This window comes from Perca fluviatilis, chromosome 20 (assembly GCF_010015445.1).
Source record: "Perca fluviatilis chromosome 20, GENO_Pfluv_1.0, whole genome shotgun sequence".
In the NCBI taxonomy this organism is placed as follows: domain Eukaryota; kingdom Metazoa; phylum Chordata; class Actinopteri; order Perciformes; family Percidae; genus Perca; species Perca fluviatilis.
In genome coordinates, this window is record NC_053131.1 from 8,915,260 (window position 1) to 8,935,797 (window position 20,538).

Below are 20,538 nucleotides of genomic sequence, written 5' to 3' on the forward strand. Positions count from 1 at the left end.
ATGATTGATGATTGTTAATTCAAACTTTTCATAGGGCAGCCATGTATTTGTCAGTGATCCCAGCATAAATCAGAGCTCTTGTTGCCTGTTTTCATTTTAATCTAAAGAGATGGCTAACATTCAGGTCATTTTGTTACTTTGACATATCTCTGACACGCCACACCAGCCGTGACCCCACAGAGGTTCTGAATGAATGTAAATCACGTCACGCTGCGCTCACATTTGGGCTGGCTGCAGCCTGGAGCCACACTGATAAAAATGACGCGAGTGGTTGGCGATGCTAAATGGCAGCGCTTGAAATAGCCTACCTGCCAGCCTGCTCACCCACTTGCTGATGCGATCACGACCCCGTCAGCAGCGTTTCAGCACCGCGGCGCCCTGGACAGCTCCTCCGCCTTCATTCCCCTCCGGGACGTTTAAATCTGCGGAGAGAAGTGGAACTCAAAAAAAAAAAACACAACAACATTTAGTTTCGTTTGTTGACTGCGATTTTTCTTTCACTTAAAATCTTAGCGGAGGAGATGGATATTGATCGACCAGCCAATGTCTCCTTTTTTGATTTCGTTGGCGGAGTCCAACTTCTCCAGGGGGAGGACACCAGGACAGCCCTGCCGGTCATCCTCATCGGGATCTGCGTGTCCGGAGCAGTTGGGAATTTGCTCGTTTTGCTGATTTTCCTCCGTGACTTTAGAAACGGAAAGGGCTCCGAGGTGAAAGCGCTCCTCGCCTCTCTGGCCTCCGCGGACTTGGTGATCCTGCTGCTGTGCGCGCCCGTGCGCGCCATCACCTACTACAAGCAGACCTGGACCCTAGGGAGTTTTGTCTGCAGCACCACGGACTGGTTCCAGCACTCGTGCGTGGTTGCAAAAACTTTAATCCTTGCAGTCACCACCAGAGCCAAACACACGCTGGTCCCCAGCGCCGCTGGGCCCCTGTACTGCCCGACGTGGATCCACGGAGCTCTGGCGTCCATTTGGATTGTGTCGATGATGTTTCCCATTCCCCAGATGCTTTTCGCTTCTTTGGTGCCCCATGGCCGCGACACTATTTGCGTCTCTGAAATGCCAGCGTGTGCGTCTGTCTTCATGAGGTTGTTCTACAAGATTTATCCAACTGCAACCTTTGTGGTGCCGGTCATCTTCACCCTTGCCTACTACACCAAAGCGCTGCACGCCGCGGTGAACCACGCACCCAGCCCGCAGCATCAGAGCAAGGTTACCCTGGTGTTACTGTGTCTCAGCGGCGCCCTCGGGCTCATGCTGCTGCCGGAGTGGGGGACTTTCACCTGGATCAGGCTCGGGTACAACAAACCTCCCGTTGGTTTAATCATCTTTGCGCAAGTCCTCCTTTACGCATGCAGCTCCCTCTCTCCGGTGATCTTGATGACAATGTACGACGACGTGCGCCAAGGACTGATGACCATCTGGTTCTCCGCGACCTGCAGAGGCTCAAAGCACCCCCACAGCAACAAGTGTCCCCAAACGGAGGGGAACGGAGCAGAAGTGGGTGCCAACGCAGTCCCCAACGCGGTCTCACAAGAGAGGGAGAAGACCTTCCCAGATGTGGAGCACTTTTGGACAGGGCGCAGGAATACGCACGTCGAGGAGGCGCAGGATCCGGTTCCGTGGGAGAGAGAGGAGAAAATGTTGTAGTGAATAAGATGTGAAAGTGTCTCTTTTTTATTCTTCTTTTTTTTTTGTGCAGAAGAGTGCAACTTGTTCTCAGCTGGTTTCTAGTGTGTTGACCCACAGTGCAGACCCTCGTGGAACGGCTGTTTGCTGTCGTGAGCTTGATTAGATGTGAAATATACACTCTCACGTTTTGATGTAACACATGTTTTTATCTATTTTGAGTATCTGTTCTCGCCTGCAGCATTGCTGCACTGTCAAGTAGAACACCTTTATTAGAGAAGGTTTGTACAAACATGAAGCCAGTGTAAATAGCCAGGACACACTGTGATCGTGTACGTGTGATGCAAACCATGGATATTAAAACATTCACAAATATGAGGACTGCTCTGGTTGTTGTTGTTTTCTCTCCAAAGGCTATACAATCACTCAGCCTACCTTAATCACGGATAAAACACAATGCGACCATCAAATCTCTTCATTTAATTCAGACGGTTATTAGAGGGCACGCAGAGATCATTTCTCCATATTAAAATCACAACTAATCCAGCTGCATGTTTTAGGTCAAACATCATATTTCAGCGAAAGCAGCATTTTGTGCAAGTAGTGGCTTAAAAGCTGGTCAGTAGTGAATGAATGACTGCAGAGTCTCAGTCACACAACAGTCACACTAACAGCCAGATTCAGTAAGTGGGCATACAAGTGCACAGTGCAGTAGTGTTGTCACACTTTAGATGTTAAAGAACCCTCAGGAAGTTTACCCCCCCCCAACACAACAGGACCTTGAAAAATAAAGATGTGATTTCTTGTGATTTTGACTTTTATGTAGATTTCAACTTTGGAGCTTTTTCCTTTCTTTCATTCTCTAATATATTTGTTGTTGAGCTGTACATGATTCCTAAAGAACTGAAAATGCAGAACGTTTTGAACAATACAGGAGAATAATAACTTTCTATATATAAAGAAAGAAATTTGAGCCGATGTTGAAACAAAACCTACGCCCTTGGTTTAAACAAACTCAGGATGTACAGTGAAAAAGCCTCTGATCTTTAATGCCACATTGTAGAAATACTCTGTTACAGATAAAAGTCTGCACTCAAAATCTTACTTCAGTAAAAGTACAAAAGTATAAATACCAAAATATACTTCAAGTACCAATAAGTAACTAATTGTGCAAAATAATAATTCCAGGATCATATGTATATATATATTAGGCTTTATTGTTGGATTATAATTACGGATGCATGAATGTGTTAATCACTTGAATGTAGCAGCTGGTAAAGGTGGGGCTCATTATAATGACTCTATATCCTGCTGGGTAGCTTGTGGATTTCCCCCGGGGATTAATATAGTTTTACCTTATCTTAACCTATGATACGTCATCATCATTTATGTGTTGATTTTTTTTTCAAGATTAGCCTACATGGGGCGCATCCTCCCTGTTGATTATATTTTGTATTATTATTTGGAATCTGCAAAAAAAAACTGAAAAAAATACATACATTGCAGTAAAAAGTGCAATATTTGCCTCTGAGATGTATGGAGTAGAAGTATGAAGTAGCAGAAAATGGAAATACTCAAGTGAAGTACCTTGACACTGAATTTAAGTACAGTACTTAAGTAAATGTACTTAGTTACCTTCTCACTACTGCGTATACTCATGTAATAAAGGGTTTTATAACACAATATAATGTAGCTGTAGGCAGCTGGACATTTTCAAGAGCATTACATTATCTGTCAACAATTTGAACTTCTCCTACGACAAACACGTTAATAAACACTTATATCTGTGTACAACCACATTATATGTGTTATTATGACACATTTCTTAAATGTTAATATGCTGCAACATTTCTGCTTTTAACTACATTATAATGTGCTACAAACATATTGTTAATTAACTGCTTATAGATGATAAATAGGGAGGGTTGTTGTTTTTCATTTGTCACATTATTAAATTAATAAGTATTTGGTCACTTACAACCTGATAATTAAGGCAGATAAAGTAAATAAAAGTACAAATAAAGTAATATAAATGTCTCGGAGTCATCACTGAAGCCTTTATTAGACAACATGAGCTTGCAATTTGAGTATGTTTATGAGCTTATCCACATGTGACACAGTTAAGATGTACAATAATGTTGAATTTCTTTTGGTCTGAGATAGAGTGGATGGCCCAGCAGCCTGCGTTAGCAGTCTACCCTTTCAGCGGTGGTGAAAGGAAACCTGCTTTTAGTCGTCTGTGTGTTTACCAGTGAAGCAGCGGCCGCCTGTGGCTCCGACGCCCCATATGACATTTTAGTCTGCTTGAGTGAAAAGAAAGGTTACAGGTCGAAGAGAATGAAAAAAAAAAAAAAAACAAGCTTCCAAAGCTCTTCATCATAATTGTGCTCCGGATTTATTCATTGACAATAGACCGTGTCTCCAAATGTCTGCCCTTGGGTCGCTTTCCGGGTTTTTTCATTTTATTATTCTCTTTATTTATAGAGTTCTCCCCCCCTTATAGGAGGAAACTACACTGAATAACAGACATGGTTTATTTCTTCTCAGCCAATCAAGAAGTCTATTTAATAGATAAATCTACTAAATTAACTCTCCCACATTTCTCCTACTACACTAATTAAAGATAGAGACATTGTCGCGGAGAATAATGTGCTCATAAGCTTTCAGGGAATAAATTATTACGTAAGAAATGTAAAATAGAAAAGAAAACCGCTGACTGACTTGAAAAGTGTAAAAGTAAGCTGACTGACACGACAAACCTTCCAGAGCAGTAACCTGTTATTTACAGTTTGATAAGATCAGATACATGTCTTTCTCCCATGCAGGGAAATTAAATGCTGTTACATCAGCAGAGAAGTACAAACAGTGTCTGATTAGCATGGTTTATAGAAAACATACTATAAGGATAGATGGATAGATGATATGTATACACTGCAAACATTGCTTTATACAAAAAAAGAATAACTGTAGTTCAAGTGGAAATACAATTTATAAAGATAAAGATCAGCGCCCTGATCAGCATACAGCCAAACACTATGAACAGGATAAAACTTAATCAAAGGCTTAGGGGCAACGTTTTCAGCCATCTTTTAAAAGAGGTCAGCCTTCTGGCAGGTGATTGCAACAACTCTGAAGGTAAAATCAGCTTCAGCAGCTTTCAATTTAATCCTTGAAAAAGACTTTTCGAAGGATCTGACAGGCTTCTAATAACCAGGCCATTTATAGCTTTGCAGACAAGCAGCAGGAAAGTTCACTGCAAAGATCACCAGATCCCCTGTATAGCTGTTTAATTTACTTCTCAGTTCATGTCCAAAAGTAATAAAACAGAAATATTGCTAACTACCCTGACAGATGATCTCTCTCTGTATGCTGGGGAAATTATCAGACAGAAATCCAGATTCTCAAGAAGATAACTACACCTTTAAGACGGATCAACCTGATTCTGAAGCCTTCATTTTTCTGTAGACATCGCTGTTGTTACTTCTGTTTGTTCCCTTGTTCACATTTACGTCTATATTTTTAATGTTAGGGTTAATATCCAGTTTTTATTACAAAAGCAAGAATTTGCTCTGCAGAGGGAAGTCATAACTAAACTAAGTAAATTTAAAAAAAAAAAAGTGTGGAAAAGAAGCTCACATGAAGGTTTGCAATACAGTCAGCATTGTGCATTGTACGTGCAGTGGAGTGTATGTACAAGGGCCCCGAGTGGACCCTGAATGTTCATGTAGGTGTACAGCACGGCCATTTTAACATGGCACTTAACACTGCTACCCTGCTGATACACTCATCCCTCCACCACCCTATATCCTCCTCCTTATGTGCTAGATTTTTGGTATTGTTGATTTGATTAGGATTTAACGTCTATGCATCTTTATTTTTTTGTCATTCACATTTTTATTTATTTTTTTAAGATATTTTTTGGGGCATTTTAGGCCCAAAAAAGAGAAAAGAACAACTGAGCAGAAGAAATGGAAAAAGAAGAACAAAAAAAATAGAACAGACAAATAGAAATATATACACAAGGTAAGCATTGGTCTAACTCATTACCATACTACCTTTCGTGTATCATCACATGATAAGTATACTGTTATTATCGTGCTGATTGTAAAGATGTGGGTAAGTCTTGATGAGCTCCTGACTGCTATTCACATATGCAATATGCAGTCATCACATCACTTTGTTGTAATAATGGCACCTACAGTATATGCGTAAACAACATCGTCCTTGCATCTTTCTTAAAGGGAATTAGTTCAACAGCACAATTATGTGCCAGTGACATAATCGGCCAATTCCTTGATGAAAGTGCTTTTGACTGAAATATTTGCCTTTACTTTTCTCCACTTCTGTTTGTGTACTGCTGCTGTTGTTGGTTTGAAACCCCTATAGAGTTCCAACCTTTAACCTTTTATTGTGTTAGTGCATGTGTGAGCTATCCGGGACCCAGCTCAAATGCACTTAACAGCAGAGAATCAGGGACCAGGTTGATACACTTTCTCATAACCCAGAGCGATCTGAAACAAGTCTCCCTGCGGAGTCCTCATCCATGTCACTGAAAGATACAGCTTTCCTCACCAAACATCCCCCACTATCACATAAAGGAGACTGTTCTCAGAGATACATTAAGTGGTAACATCACAGTGTCTAAGAAGCAATAATCAAGCCTGTTATGTAATGGTGTGTATGCAGCCACAATGCTTGGTTCACTAGGCTATTTAAACATGATGCTGGCATCAAAGCAATCAAACTGCCTTTGGGGGATAAAGTCAATAAGGTCCCATTAATACTCTATATGTAAGCTTTAAAGAGGAGGAGGAAGAGCTTCTTTTAGTGTGCGCGCATAAATATATCCATGAAAGCTGTCTCATTCATCATTTATACAGGCCAGCGAGCTTCTTCATACAGTATGCTAAGGTTGGCAGTTTCTGCTGAAAACTGAACTGATGATCTTTAACCGAGATTGGAACTCGCGCAAAATGAAAAAGCAGTCGGTTTTATTTTGACATTAGCAGACGGGAAAGAATCAGGGTGTGAGTTGATCACACTGTGAGAAATCATGTTTTGATCCCACAAGCTCAGGTTTGTGTTAATGTACAGTACATATACGCTGGGTTGTATAAGAGCTAAAAAAGAAATGTTTCTCACCCTCACCGACCTGCAGGGGTGGAATGGGACTATGCTTACTCGAGTACTCTGTACTAAAGTCCAGTTTTGAGGTACTTATACTTCACTTGAATATTTTCTTTTCATGCCACTTTTTACTTCTACTCCACTACTTCTCAGAGGCAAATGCTTCTTACTTTTAGTTACTTTACAAATGAAGACATATGCAAAATATGAGTTTATAAAATGTGATGTTTTGTTATACCAACCGTGGATGTAAGTACAACTGAAGCGATTAAGCGATTGACACATAATTAATTGCCAACTATTTCGATAATTGTTATTAATATTTCATGTTTACAGCTTCTCAAATGGGAAGATTGGCGGCTTTTCCTTTTATTTTATTTTTTTTATACTGTTGGTTGGACCAAACAAACATTGTGAAGGTGTCCCTCTGGGCTCTGGTAAGTTGTTACAGCATTTCTCACTATTTTATGATTTTTTACAAACCAAACAATCATTCGACTAATGGAGAAAATAATCAGCAGATTAAGCCACAATAAAAATAGTCATCAGTTAAAGTTCAAAATAAGCTCCACCTCGCCTACAACAGTAAAATCCTGCTTTTACATTAATGCATGAGTAATAATAATCTAACGCTATAATATACAATATAATAATCTAACAGTCACAGGGGACATTTTTCTGCATTGAGTACTTTTACTTAAATTACTTTAATGAATCACCTCTAAAGCTTGAGTTGAACTATCTGTGCCGAGGTACATTAGAATCTAGCATGTCACTTTTTCTTACCAGTGTGCTGTAGTTTTAAAGCTAAAGGCCTCTGAAAAGAGTAAACTCCTGCTCTTTTATGGAGATGTACATGGTATTTTTTTCTCCCCGCTCAACCGTGAAGGATTGTTGAAACTGCCTCAGGCTCTCGCTGTGGCTTTAGTTGTATCCTTCGTCTTGCAAAGGAAGGATTGCCCTCCAAGATATGAAAGGTTTGAAGCAGACTTGAGTCAAAATAGGACTTACTAATAGTTTAAGCATTTGTTCAGAGCTGCATGGAGAGTTACAGGGAAGAGATTTCACCATATGAAGATGGTTTAGTGTTGTTTAATGTCAGGTTTGTTCTAAACTGACTTTCATATTCTCTAATATTTTTCTGCTCACTATGTTGCTGCATGTATTAAACCCATTTAATCATTTGCATTTAAGTCATTAAAAGCTGATTCAGCTACACTTCATGTTTGTACATTCAGTGACAGACACAAAAAAGAACTACTATAACCCTGATAAGTAACTGTCCACTCTGATGTCTAGCCTGCAGGTCAAATGTGAACAGTGCTGTGGCTGGGTTGGCTCAGTGGGTAGAGCAGGTGCACGTATACTTCGAGGCTTATGCTTGACGCAGAGGTCCAGGGTTTGAGTCCAACCTGTGACAATTTCCTGCATGTCTTCCCCCTCTTTCTCACCTAGCTGTCCTATCCATTAAAGGTGGAAAAGTCCCAAAAAATAATCTTTAAAAAAAATGTGAGCAGTGCCTTCATAGAATATCTTAAACGCAGTAATTGTCATGATAACAACCACATTTTCATGCAAACACATTGGTAGTTTCCTACTTATATAGGGATGCAACCTGTGTCTAGTTGACATTTGCTTTTCTAACCACCCACTGTCTCTTCTGACACTCTTCTGAAAAATTCATCTGCCAGTGACATGCTTTATATGTATAGTTCAGTTCAAAAATAAACACAAGAAGTTGAACAGTAATGTAGAAAAATGATAAAGAAAAGAGCACCAGAGAGAGCAAGACCTCTCACGCAGGACCCAAACTGTTTGAACGTCCCCCTCACTTTCTGGCATGAAGCTGAGATCCATCACAACCAAAACCTCATGCCATAACAACAGCTTCTTTCTGACAGCAGCTGGCTTTATCAACATGGCCCAGTGACCCCCACTGACATGGACTCTTATGTACACGGGGGTGCGAAGGAGATCTGTCATGCGTTAAATGAACGCACCTCTGGGACTATTCTCCCTGTAGGCCTACATTGCACAAATTCTCTACACTGTGAGGTTTGGCATATAAATCATGGACAAAACTGTACAGCTTTCTAACTCTCAAACTGTTCTATTTTTACATATTAGGTAATAGTATTGTTATGGTATTTTAATAGTAGGCCTACCTTTTTCATATTTTTATTGTCATTTTCTATTCTATTATGTTCTTGACTGTTGCAGTACTTTGCTTTTATTTTTCACTGCCTCTTACGTGTTTGTTGTACCCACCAAACACCAAGGCACCTTCCTTGTATGTATAAACCTACTTGGTAATGAATCTGGCTCTGATTCTGACAAAAAGAAATGATGGAAGAGGATGTCAGACTAGAACCACCCACATGGTTTGATTGACAGGTGCAGTGCAACCACAGTAGTCCAGTTTGTAAGGCTATTTGTGATGTCCTAAGGCACTTTGGGAGATGTAGTTTTACTTTAGGGAATGCATTTACAGTAACATGAATAAATGCAATCAAATGTAAAAGACACAATTGCAGGATAAAGAGCATTTAAGCATAAAAAAAACCTTTCTATTTAAGCAGTGCACGTTCAAGCCCTGTTTAACAGACCTGCGGTATAATGAACTAACATCCTGCCTGATGTCATTATCCTTCCCATAATCATCCAGTAATTCAGATCACTGGATCCTGTTCATGTTGTTGACCTACCTTCTGCACTAAATAAGATTATTGTCACGCCAAAGACGGATCTCCTGTTAAGATCCTTGGAGGCATGTTCATTTCACTCAGGAGGATTTTTTGTGTGAATGCATAGCCTACTGTGTATAACTGCACAAAGGTCACTGCAACTGACTCAGTGAGTGAGTGGCGCCACCTTCTGTTATGATATGAGCATACCATAAGCAATGATTTCACTTGACTCAGTCATATTCCTGCTCTGGTGTTATAAACTTGTGTTTAAAGTCATGTCACTTTTTTGTTTATAAAGCAGATCACGGGGGGAAATACAGACTATAGCAGGTCTGTTTGTTGCCTTACTTATTGTTTTGTCCCTTTACAGACTTTATTTTACACACTTAATTACACACTTTTCCCTGCATGGGATCAATACATTTAATCTTATATTGTTTTTAGGGAGGTCTGCGGGGGTGCGCTACCTCAGAACCATAGACTGCTCATTTTACAGTCAATGCTCAGAACAAGAAGGTTAGGAACAAGTTACGACCCAAATTCTCAATCCTATTGGTCCACTCTTTGATTGACGGTGGTTTCGTCCAATAGGGATAGAGAACAGGGAGGTCAGCTCAAAACCACTGCGCAGATGTGTGCGCAGGTTTTTAGTAAGATAGCTAGATATTACTTTTGAGACGGAGACGCGAACGGCTTCGGCACCAAAACACGAAAGGTGAGCGCTATATTATGTAACATTACGATAATTGAACCTTAATTCATTGTGTTATTAAATATAATTTGTGTTTCATTTAATGTTTTTGTCAATAATAGAGTGCCAACACAGGAAACATGGGCTAAGTTAGCTAACGTTAGGTTGTGCCGTAAAAATCGATTTAAGCTAATTTTTAATGCTAATTATTGTTCTTATTTTCACGATATATTTCAATTATTTACAGGCATGCATCAGTCTTTATAGTCCTTTTTATTAGTGTGCAGCCTTTTGGAAGCCTTGTTTTAACGTTACTCCAAAACTTCCTTAATGAGTTACTTCCTTATGCCTTGTCAACTCTCGCAAGCGTGTCCTTCCTTGCAAGCTTGCTGAGACTAAAAGACTTCAAGAAGTAGTTGTGAGATTTTTTATGAAATGTTCTGCGTGAAATTTCCCCCAGAGTCTAGGAAAGTCAGGGAAACTGGCAGAAAGAAATAAAAGAAAATATTTATATTTGATCCTGAAAAGCCATACTAATGTAACCGTGTGTGTGTTCGATTTGGAGTGAGGCGTTTGAGACGTTCATGCTGCTGCACATTTGAAGTTCAGATATTAAACTGGAGTCTGGAGGGGATTAATCAGTGACTAGTCAGGTCCCGGTTCACCTTCTTCGTACTCCAGACAGCTGCAACCTTGAAATGTAAGTGTTGGCCTCCCCTTGAAAAAGAAACAAAAGGGTTTCCAGCTGTGCAGAGAGTCACATCCCTTTAAAAAAAAAAAAAAGAAGATATGAAACGGAAACTGAAAGGGACATTTTTAACAATTTCCTTTTCCCCCGAAAGTTGCCGGACGGCTGATCTTCACTTTCACTTTCAAAGAGAAAAAAGCTCCCAAGTGTGTCTGTGATCATTGCAGACAACAAAGAATAGCTTTCCTTAATGTGTTTTTCTTTTTTGGGTACTTCAACACCTCACATGTAGTAAAAGTACTACAGTAAAAATTCCACTGTACAAACCTGGCGTGAATATCCGGAGTGGAAATATTAAAAAGAATGCTTTCTCATTTCACAGATGCCATTTGCCAGTGACAAGCTATACGATGGATACTTGCGGCGGAATATGGCGGACATTGTGTATAATGTGGAACCGACACAAATAATGATCCGTCTGCCTTGCTTGACTTCTCATGACAGGGTAAGTTTCATTAGGGACAAGCCATCTCTATAGTAGGGGTGTGAATCCTTACTGTTCCCACGATTCAATTCAGATTATTCTGTCAATTTGATTCAATATCATCATGCATCACCTCCTCAATATTATTATATATTACTACACATGGTTTTCATCAACAAATTCAAGCAGTCAGATATATCTGAACTCCCCTTTTTATTGAATCTGCTCTTAAAAAAGACACTTCCTGAATGTAGCGGAGTCTGAACACCGCAGACAAAAGACAAAAGGCAGAAACAAAAAAAGCGGTGACCGGAAAATAAACAAGTAACATCATTAGGCAATAATCGATTATGGTCTGTCACTGCATCGATGCATCCAGGTCCGCAATCGCAATGCATTGATGCTGTGGGTACGCGATCCGTGCTGCCCGCACGATCCGACATGCGCAAGATGTTCGCGCATGCGCAGATGATAATCCTGTTTGACGACAATTTACGACACTGCACGATCTGTTCCACGCTTGTGCACCTTTGCGCCGCGAGAATTTCATTCATTTCACAGTGCTCTGGTGTTCGTTTCGAAGTTAAGTAGGCCTAATACCATATAGCAATGAATCGTAAAGGGGAGTGTGGAGGACACTGAAGGTTTGCAGTGACAGAAAGACTCAGACTTCATTCCACATGTAACAACTCCTTTATTATTTTGGATTGGCAACTACGTAAACCCCTCGTAATGCATAGCATAAGCTACATTTCAAAACATCACAACATCCCCACGCTACATGTCACAGAAATAACACTGTCAGCACGGTGGCTCAGTGGTTAGCACTTCTGCCTCACAGCAAGAAGGTTCTGGGTTCGAATTCAGGTCGTCCCGGGCCTTTCTGTGTGGAGTTTGCATGTTCTCCCCGTGTTTGCGTGGGTTTCCTCCGGGTGCTCCGATTTCTTCCCACCATAAAGACATACAGTTGAAAATTTGCCAACTGGCCAACACTGGCGCATTTATAGAAATGTCACAGAAATGTTGATTAATGCATTGTCCTAATCAAATAAAACTTACAACTTACGACTGTCGTCAAGGTGTTGTACACGGACGTCGATATGCATAATGAATAACATAAAATGTAGCCTATATGCCGCCAGTTGTGCCGCCTGGCCGTCAAGTCTTTCAACGCATATGTAATACAAATCGTGTAGGGAAACCGTCACTTTTTCTACTACGTATTTATGTGCATGCGCATATTGGATTGTGCAGGCAGCGCAGATGGTGTACCGACAGATGCAATGATTCATTTCAACACCCCTACTCTATAGTCTAGGTTACGCTGCCACCTTGTGGAGATCCCAATAAACTACAAAGCAGTCAACCTGACCTACTGTATGAAGAAATGCTTTATATCTGCCAAAATTCATTTTTGACATGACATCACATCCCCTAATAAACATTTTTGACAAGGACGCTCAAATTTGGTTATTGTTAAGTGAATATTGACAAGTAAATAGTAATAATAATAAACTTTTATTTCTGTAGCTCTTTTCTAAACAAGGTTACAAAGTGCTTTCCAAAAGAAACAGCAGATAAAAACCAACAACAATGAAATAAAGTACAAAAAGAAACAGAGGTATCAAACTATCAGACTATGAAAAATATATGTAATGCATACATCAAATATATATTTATACATACTGTACATATCCACACACCTACACACATTCATGTACATGTGCACAAACAGATATACATTAAATGGGCAAGGCAGGGTGGGATGGTAAAACCCAACAACATATTAAATGTTCATAAACTCTTTCCTATAAAGAAAATTTTGAACCATAACTTTATTATCACTACAATACAAAAAGCCATTAACTCACTGAAAGTCATCAGTAACTAACAAACAACAAACCAATAACAACTCTGATCAATCGATTCCCTCTGCTTCTTTTATGGAATCTAATTTTAGGAAACCATTCAGGCAAAAAGAGATATTCGTGGGGACATTGAAAGCATGGAGTTACTTCTGAAATGTCTGAAGAGAAGAGAAAACTGGCCAGAGCAGTTCATCGCAGCACTTGAAGCGTGTGAGCATTCAACTTTAGCAGCTGAGATTAGAGCAGAATACAATGCTCTGAGAGTCATCCACAGTAAGTCATTTAGTCAAGTACCTAGTACTGTGAATTATTGTGTAGAATTGAATGTCTTGTTCTGTTATATATTAAATATAAATATTTATCACCACCTCAAACTAGTTGTATCAAAATCTTTTTCAGGTTCTCTATGATGAAGTAGTATGTAATATATTGAAGGAATAAACTACATATAATGAAATCCTTATGTACGTTGATACTGAAGTTTATTGGATCACCACACAGTGCAACCACAATTTCATTTTAGCCTTGTGTTGAACAGGACCACGTTGTTAGCCACAAAAAAATGACCATTACATTTTCAGAACAGCTTGTTCAGAATACTCTTAAGTGTTTGAGGCTAAACATTTGTACTGTGGTTCCCAAGGTCCAATATTTTCATCATCATCTAAGTGATACTGTACTTTCTGGTTGAGTGTGTGTACATTGTACACAGTATATTGGACTCATACAATACAGTACATTGAAGTAATGTATATAATTTTCCCCTTATTCTGGAAAGGACCAAATTTGGAAAAGCTGTTTCCATGGCTAATGAAAGTGAATATTTCACTTATATTCCTGTTTACATGCAGTTGTGCAAAATAGGATATTGACCGTGCAAACACTGCTTTCCTCTTTCGTTCCTTTAACCACCTTCTTGAAAACTATAATTATTACTGAAGGATTTCACACACATAAGATAGGTTTTTTTAGTGAGCTTGGAACTTTATTGTCCACATTGTGGAAACTTGTCTTCCGCTTCACCACACAGCATTAAAAGCAATAGAAAAAAATATGACAATATTAGAGGACTGGTGTTGACAAACCGCAGGGACACAGTATCAACACAATATGATTTAAACACATTTTTGATGGCTCTTATTTTAAAAACATCTCCCTGAGGTAGGGGATTAGTTAGATACTAGATAGTTATTAGATAGTTAGCTGCATCTTGGGCTACGCTTGACTAGCTATACTTTCTATTCTCTGAAATTTGTAACATACCCCTAACAAACCTTTTATATTCACGTGTAACATTAGTATGATTTAAAAGTTCAAAATCATATTATACTTAACTTAACTTCAGTGCACTTTTGTGTGACATTAGAGACTTCAGTAAATGTGTAAATACTGTATAGTTACAGTGTCAGCTAGTCCCTCAGGAGCTTTAGTCATTTGCACCAAAAACAGATTTAATGACAACATTGTTTGCTCTGCCCTAGATTCCAACCCCAGCTCCCCTCCAACGACTGTCAACAGGGCACACGTCCACCCTGCACCCTCTGCCAGTCATATGTCCCTCCCAGAGGGTGGTGCAAACAGTCAGGCTATTGTTGATCCACCAGCTGAAGCATCAGCTCCTCCACAGCCAGCTGCCCAGGCCTCCCCCCCTCTGGAAACCCCTGTGCAGCAACAAGTCCCCCAGAGCTCAGCAGCCAACGTTCCTGAGGCAGTTTCCCCATCTGAGCCTGTCTCTGAGCCTCCACAGTCAACTCAGAATGAAGTGATACCCCGTCCAACACCTCCTCCTTCCCCTGTTACCCCACATAATCAGGCCACTAGAACCCCACCGCCTCAGAGGGAGATTAGATCTCACCAGGAGCCGGTGGAAAACTCAGAATCAGACATCCAGGATATCTCTGGTGGTATTGCTGTGATCCCTGATCAGCTGATTGCAGGGAACAGTGAGGTATCGATCAACTCTGTGGCTGCTCTTCAACCATCCCGTCCTGTTGAGCAGTCTGAAACAGACTCTCCGTCCCACCCAGATCCGGTCCAAACAACAACAACCGCCACAGAGGTCAGTCCACCACAGAGTCCCTCTCCAACTCAGATAAACTCAGATGGGACCGATGGATCCTCTTTCCCCATGATGACCCCAGAGAGGCCTCCAGTCCAGGACACCACCCCTCCTGTTGACCTAAAACCTGCTGCTGTCCTGCAGCCTGAACAGCTATCAGGACCTCCTGCTACACAGGTAAGTACCAAATTATACTGAGAGATGCTGATGTGATATGATGTGTAACATTTTTTGAGGAATCTAATACAACTTTTGGGCAATAAATTCTGCCTCTGTGAAGTTTATAATGTTCAGTTCTTAACAGTTTATCAGAGGGTCCATTAGACTAAACTTTGAGGCAATAGTCCACACCAGCTTCCTTTTTTAAAAATAAATAAATAAAACAATTTGTTGGAGAGCTGCTGTCCAAAGACAATAAAACATATTCTATTATATTCTATTGTATTCAATGTGAGATTAATTTCCCCTGCAGGTCGTTGAAAGCAGCCCACAGACAGAAACTGCAGCTACAACCCCCCCCCTGCCTGTTGCTGCTGGGATGGACGCCTCTCTCTGTGATGACAACACGGTGTGTCTGAGCAAGCCTGGCCAACTCATCAGCATCCCCCCACAAAATCATGAGCGCCCTACTATCCCTGCGCCCAGCTCACCGGTGCAGCCCTACTCAGGGAATAGTGAGCGTCTGGAAATGAGCAATGCTGCAGGTGACACTGTGACCTCTGCCTGCCTTTCTGCATGCTCTGCTGTCAGCTCCACCACCGAGAGCACAGTGTCTGCACTGCCATGCCAGGAGAACGGCATTGCTCTTAACCATAACGAACCGGAGGAAAACCAGTATGACTCTCCTTCTCAGAGTTTGGGAACACAGGAGGTGCTGGAGAACGTGGTGCATGTATCCGAGGAGGCGTCTATCCTTAACCTAGACGGCCAAAGCCCACCACCACAAGCTCAAATCGTCAATGATGAAGCAGCCAAGGAGATCACGCCTGTACCACCACCATTCACCAACACTGTTGATACTGTATCGAGTGTAAACACCCCCTCCAGTGAGAACTACCACCCCTCTGAGCCTGCACCTGCTGATATTTCACCACAGCCGAAGACACTGCAGGATTTAGAGAAGAAGGTGGCCTCTGGCACCCTGACAACTAATACAAAGTACATTCTGACCGCTGCAGGAGTGGGCGCCTGTGTACTGCTGATGGCGTGGAGGTTTAAGAGATAAGGGGATTTAATACTATAGTTCGTCGTTTCTGTCTCCCCCATGAAGAATTCTAAATAATGACAACACTGTCGGTGCATCCACATGACGCAATCCTTCGGTGAACATGCACCACCCCCACCCCTGCTCCACGCGGTTGCTAGTAGCGTTTCTCCCATCAAATTAAGAAGGACACGGAGGACAAAAAAAAACCATTATGGACTCTTCAGAAGAGGTAATTATATTGTAATTTTTATGCAACAGAAATGATGGTGATGGCTTTTGACGTTCATTAATGTAAAATAGTCACGCACTATAGCTTTAAAGACCCCCTATTATGCTTTTTTGGATTTTTCCCATCTTTTAATGCTATATAGTTTTTTGTGTATGAAATAGATTGCTTTTGAGAAGTACAAAACACATGTCACTGCAAAAGGACCTATATTTCCCACAGAAAGCACTTTTTCTCAGCTGCCTAAAAACGCCTCGCCCACATTCCTGTTTGAAATTCCTCAACTAGTGATACCACTGATTGAGAATGCCAGCCCAGTTTTTGCATATGTGCTGCTCATTAGTGCTGCCTTAAGGCCGTTTATGCTTCTGCGTCGAATCGACGGCGTACCCCCGCAGACCCCTCTGCGTCTACACCGGACCCTACGCTGTAGCCTGACGTGAACCTCTCGAAAAATGTAACTACACGCCGCAGCGACGCTCAGCCGTGGCTTGGTAGCGTTGCATTTCCGCTGACTCATTTCCTGGTTCTCCTTCTCCATAAACAACATGAAATCAAGGAGAGGGTTAACTTCTCCTGCTCCAGATTTCCCACCTTGGTCAGAAAACACAGGGGAGACACTTTGTTTCTCTTGCTATGACTATAGACTCGCTACTCGCTCACACACTGTTATGGTTATGGCGCCTTATTGTAGTCACTGGACTGGGATGACGTGAGGCATCTGTTTAATAATTACCTTTAGTACCGATAGCTGACTTGCCAGGCCGTTGATTATGTGTATGTTGTTACGTTGGACTATGTTTTATCATTTTACTGTTGAATGAAGTTGACCCTAAAAACCAAAACTACACTTCTTATCCTAGTTTGGAAACGTAATGGATCTGGGTTGAGATCTCAGGTTTTTTATGGACTTGCTGCAAATAAGTGGTTTGTAAAGATACACTGATGCTGTCTTTTATTGATAGAAATGTTTGTATGTTCACTTGTCTGAAAAGCACTTTCAAGATAAGACTGCTGGCTGTCATTCAGTGAGGGTTATTCTACCAAGTACCAGTTTTACTGGATGTGAACTGCGGAAGAAAGAGTACCAGCATCCCACTCTGTAAATGATGGCTAGTGCACTGTCTGTATTTATTTGTACATACAGTGTATGTATAGATACATACAGCATATATACATACAGTGTATATAAAATTCCCCACTACCCCTATCCTGGGTCCTAAGGGTTCTGGGCAGTATCTTAGCTGTTCCTTGGACTGCACTCTTCTGGACCGATACCTCAGATGTTGTTCCTGGAATTTGCTGGAGCCGCTGTCTCAGTTTTGGGGGTTACAGCCCCAAGTGCTACCATTACCACTGGAACCACTGTTGCCTTTGCTTTCCACATCTTCTCCAGCTCTTCTCTAAGCCCTTGGTATTTTTCAAGCTTCTCGTGTTCCTTCTTATGATGTTGCTGTCGCATGGGATGGGTACATCTATCACAACTGCCTTCTTCTGCTGAACCCAGTTTGGTTAGCCATCACCATTATATCAGTCTGGATCTGAAGTTCCACAGAAGCTTAGCTTGATCATTCTCAGCCACCTAAACACACACACACACACACACACACACACACATATATATATCTGAGGATATGATAAAACATATTTATTTGCCATGGCTGTCTTCTTCTTTGTATTATATGTGTAATTGGTGTCTAACTCTGTGTATTTTTCTCGTTTTTGTTTTTTTCTTGAGCGGAGCTGCTCGGAATACAAAATGAATTTCAGTGTAACCTGACAAGTTGTATCGTATGGTGCATATACTATATACAGCTGATATATGTATTTAAAAAAAGAATCTCAAAGAATTCTCAAAGAGTCACTTCATAATAAAATTACATACTTTGCAAATGTATTTGTAAATCCAGACCAGTTGCTCCCACACTTTTTAAAACCATGGTATGTCCTGTGTGTTAACCGTGAGCTCTCATGTCATTAGTAGCATATTTAACTGGTAATGTAAATTGCTTCGTTTTTTTCCGTTTTAATGTTTGAAAACCTCAAAAGAATAAAAATGTAGTTGGTGTAAGCGTCGCCTAGTTTTTTTATTTTATTTTTTTTAGAAAATCTTTTGGGTATTTTTAGGCCTTTTATTGACAGGACAGCTGAAGAAATGAAAGAGGAGAGAGAGAGAGTGGGGAGCAACATCCAGCGAAGGGCTGCAGGTCTGAGTCGAACCCGGGCCCGCTGCGTCGAGGAGTAAACCTCTATATATGGGTGCCCGCTCTACCAACTGAGCTGTCCTGGCGCCCCATCACCTGTTTTTTTTTTTTATGCAGGCAGGAAAGCATTGAGCATGAGAAAACTGAGACGTGCTGCTGTCGCTACACCTGCAGGACCACGTCAACTTGTAGCCAAGTAAAAAGATGATGATGCAAGGCCTTGTATTTATAATAGATATATCATTTCTGAATTCTGCGCCTCCAGACCCACAGTAGTTTGTCTCGTTCACATCTACTGCTCCGTCGCCGGTCCCTGCAGAGAGAGAACGCTCATATACATATTTATAGTACGCACCGACACCAAGGCAAATGCTCATATGTGAAAACTCCCTTGGTAATGAATCTGGCTCTGATTCTGACAAAAAGAAATGATGGAAGAGGATGTCATACTAGAACCACCCAAAAGGTTTGATTGACAGGTGCATTGCAACCACAGTAATACAATTAAGGCAATTTGCAATGTCCCAAGGCACTTTGGGAGATATGGTTTAAAGTAAGGCAATGCGTTTAACATGAGTAATGCAATCGAATATGAAAGACAAGTTTGCAGGATAAAGGGCATCCAATCATAAAAATACTTTCTATTAAGCAGTGCACTCAAACATATTCAATCCCTGTTTAACAGACCTGTGGTATAATGAACTAACATCCTGCCTGATGTCATTATCCTTCCCATAATCCTCCAGTAATTCAGATCACTGGATCCTGTTCATGTTGTTGACTTACTTTGTGCACTAAATAAGATTATTGTCACGCCAAAAACGGATCTCCTGTTAAGACAGATCCTTAGAGGCATGTTCATTTCACTCAGGAGGGTAATAGGGAATGTTTTTGTAAATGCATACTGTGTGTTACTGTGCAAAGTACACTGCTACTGATTCAGTGAGTGAGTGGCGCCACCCTCTGTTTAGAAATCAGCATAGGCGGAGGGCTCCCAAAGACCTCAGTTTCATTGTTTTTTTTAATCGGACTAACTGCACATTTGTTTAGTAATATGCACCAATACATGAGAATATACACTGAAATCATAGGGAGCTTTAATCATTTGAGCTGAGTTTGGTGGCCCTGTCTTCTAAAAAAGGATACACAGAGGGAAGTATGGATTAATGATGAGGGTAAGTACCAAAAAAAAACAATATACAAATGTTGCCACTGCAGTCGCTGCTAGTTGTCTAACACAGATTAGTCATGACTAAATGTGGATAAGTATATTTGAAATATATGCTGCATACTAAAATACATATCTGTATAAAATAATAGCATAAAGTGTAAAAAAAAAAATAGCAGTGGTGGAATATAACTAGATACATTTACATAAGTACTGTACTAAAGTACAAATTTAAGGTACTTTACTTGAGTATTTCAATTTCATGCTACTTATTACTTCTCCACTACCTTTATGTCGTTAATTTGCAGATAATTTTACTTAAAAACCTATGATCAGTTTATAACCATGTGAGTGTTATTTGTAAATATAACATTAGATTATTATTATTATTATTATTATTATTATTATTATTATTGTGTGTAAGAAGCATTTGCTGCTGTATTAGGGTTAGGGTTACTCTACAAACTGTTGTCAAATAAATACAGTAGAAAGTACAAT

At 40.5% G+C, this 20,538-nt stretch overlaps 2 protein-coding genes across 2 annotated transcripts; both read left to right on the top strand.

The window, feature by feature from the left end:
- The first annotated feature begins 237 nt into the window (after positions 1 to 237).
- Positions 238 to 2,009, top strand: LOC120548768 (G-protein coupled receptor 151). Its single transcript, XM_039785229.1, has one exon. It carries the CDS (start codon positions 522 to 524, stop codon positions 1,650 to 1,652), a length of 1,131 nt encoding a protein of 376 aa, XP_039641163.1. The 5' UTR covers positions 238 to 521; the 3' UTR covers positions 1,653 to 2,009.
- Positions 2,010 to 10,055: 8,046 nt separating this feature from the next.
- Positions 10,056 to 18,744, top strand: LOC120549336 (mitochondrial antiviral-signaling protein-like). The gene is made up of 5 exons (XM_039786193.1): positions 10,056 to 10,160; positions 11,207 to 11,329; positions 13,269 to 13,449; positions 14,658 to 15,412; positions 15,708 to 18,744. Exons 2-5 carry the CDS (start codon positions 11,207 to 11,209, stop codon positions 16,458 to 16,460), a joined length of 1,812 nt encoding a protein of 603 aa, XP_039642127.1. The 5' UTR covers positions 10,056 to 10,160; the 3' UTR covers positions 16,461 to 18,744.
- Positions 18,745 to 20,538: the final 1,794 nt, after the last annotated feature.

Coding starts and splice junctions, on each gene's coding strand:
- LOC120548768 (XM_039785229.1), top strand. CDS start 522: ATGGATATTGATCGACCAGCCAATGTCTCCTTTTTTGATTTCGTTGGC.
- LOC120549336 (XM_039786193.1), top strand. CDS start 11,207: ATGCCATTTGCCAGTGACAAGCTATACGATGGATACTTGCGGCGGAAT. Junction 13,450..14,657: donor TGCTCTGAGAGTCATCCACA/GTAAGTCATTTA, acceptor GCTCTGCCCTAG/ATTCCAACCCCAGCTCCCCT. Junction 15,413..15,707: donor CAGGACCTCCTGCTACACAG/GTAAGTACCAAA, acceptor TTTCCCCTGCAG/GTCGTTGAAAGCAGCCCACA.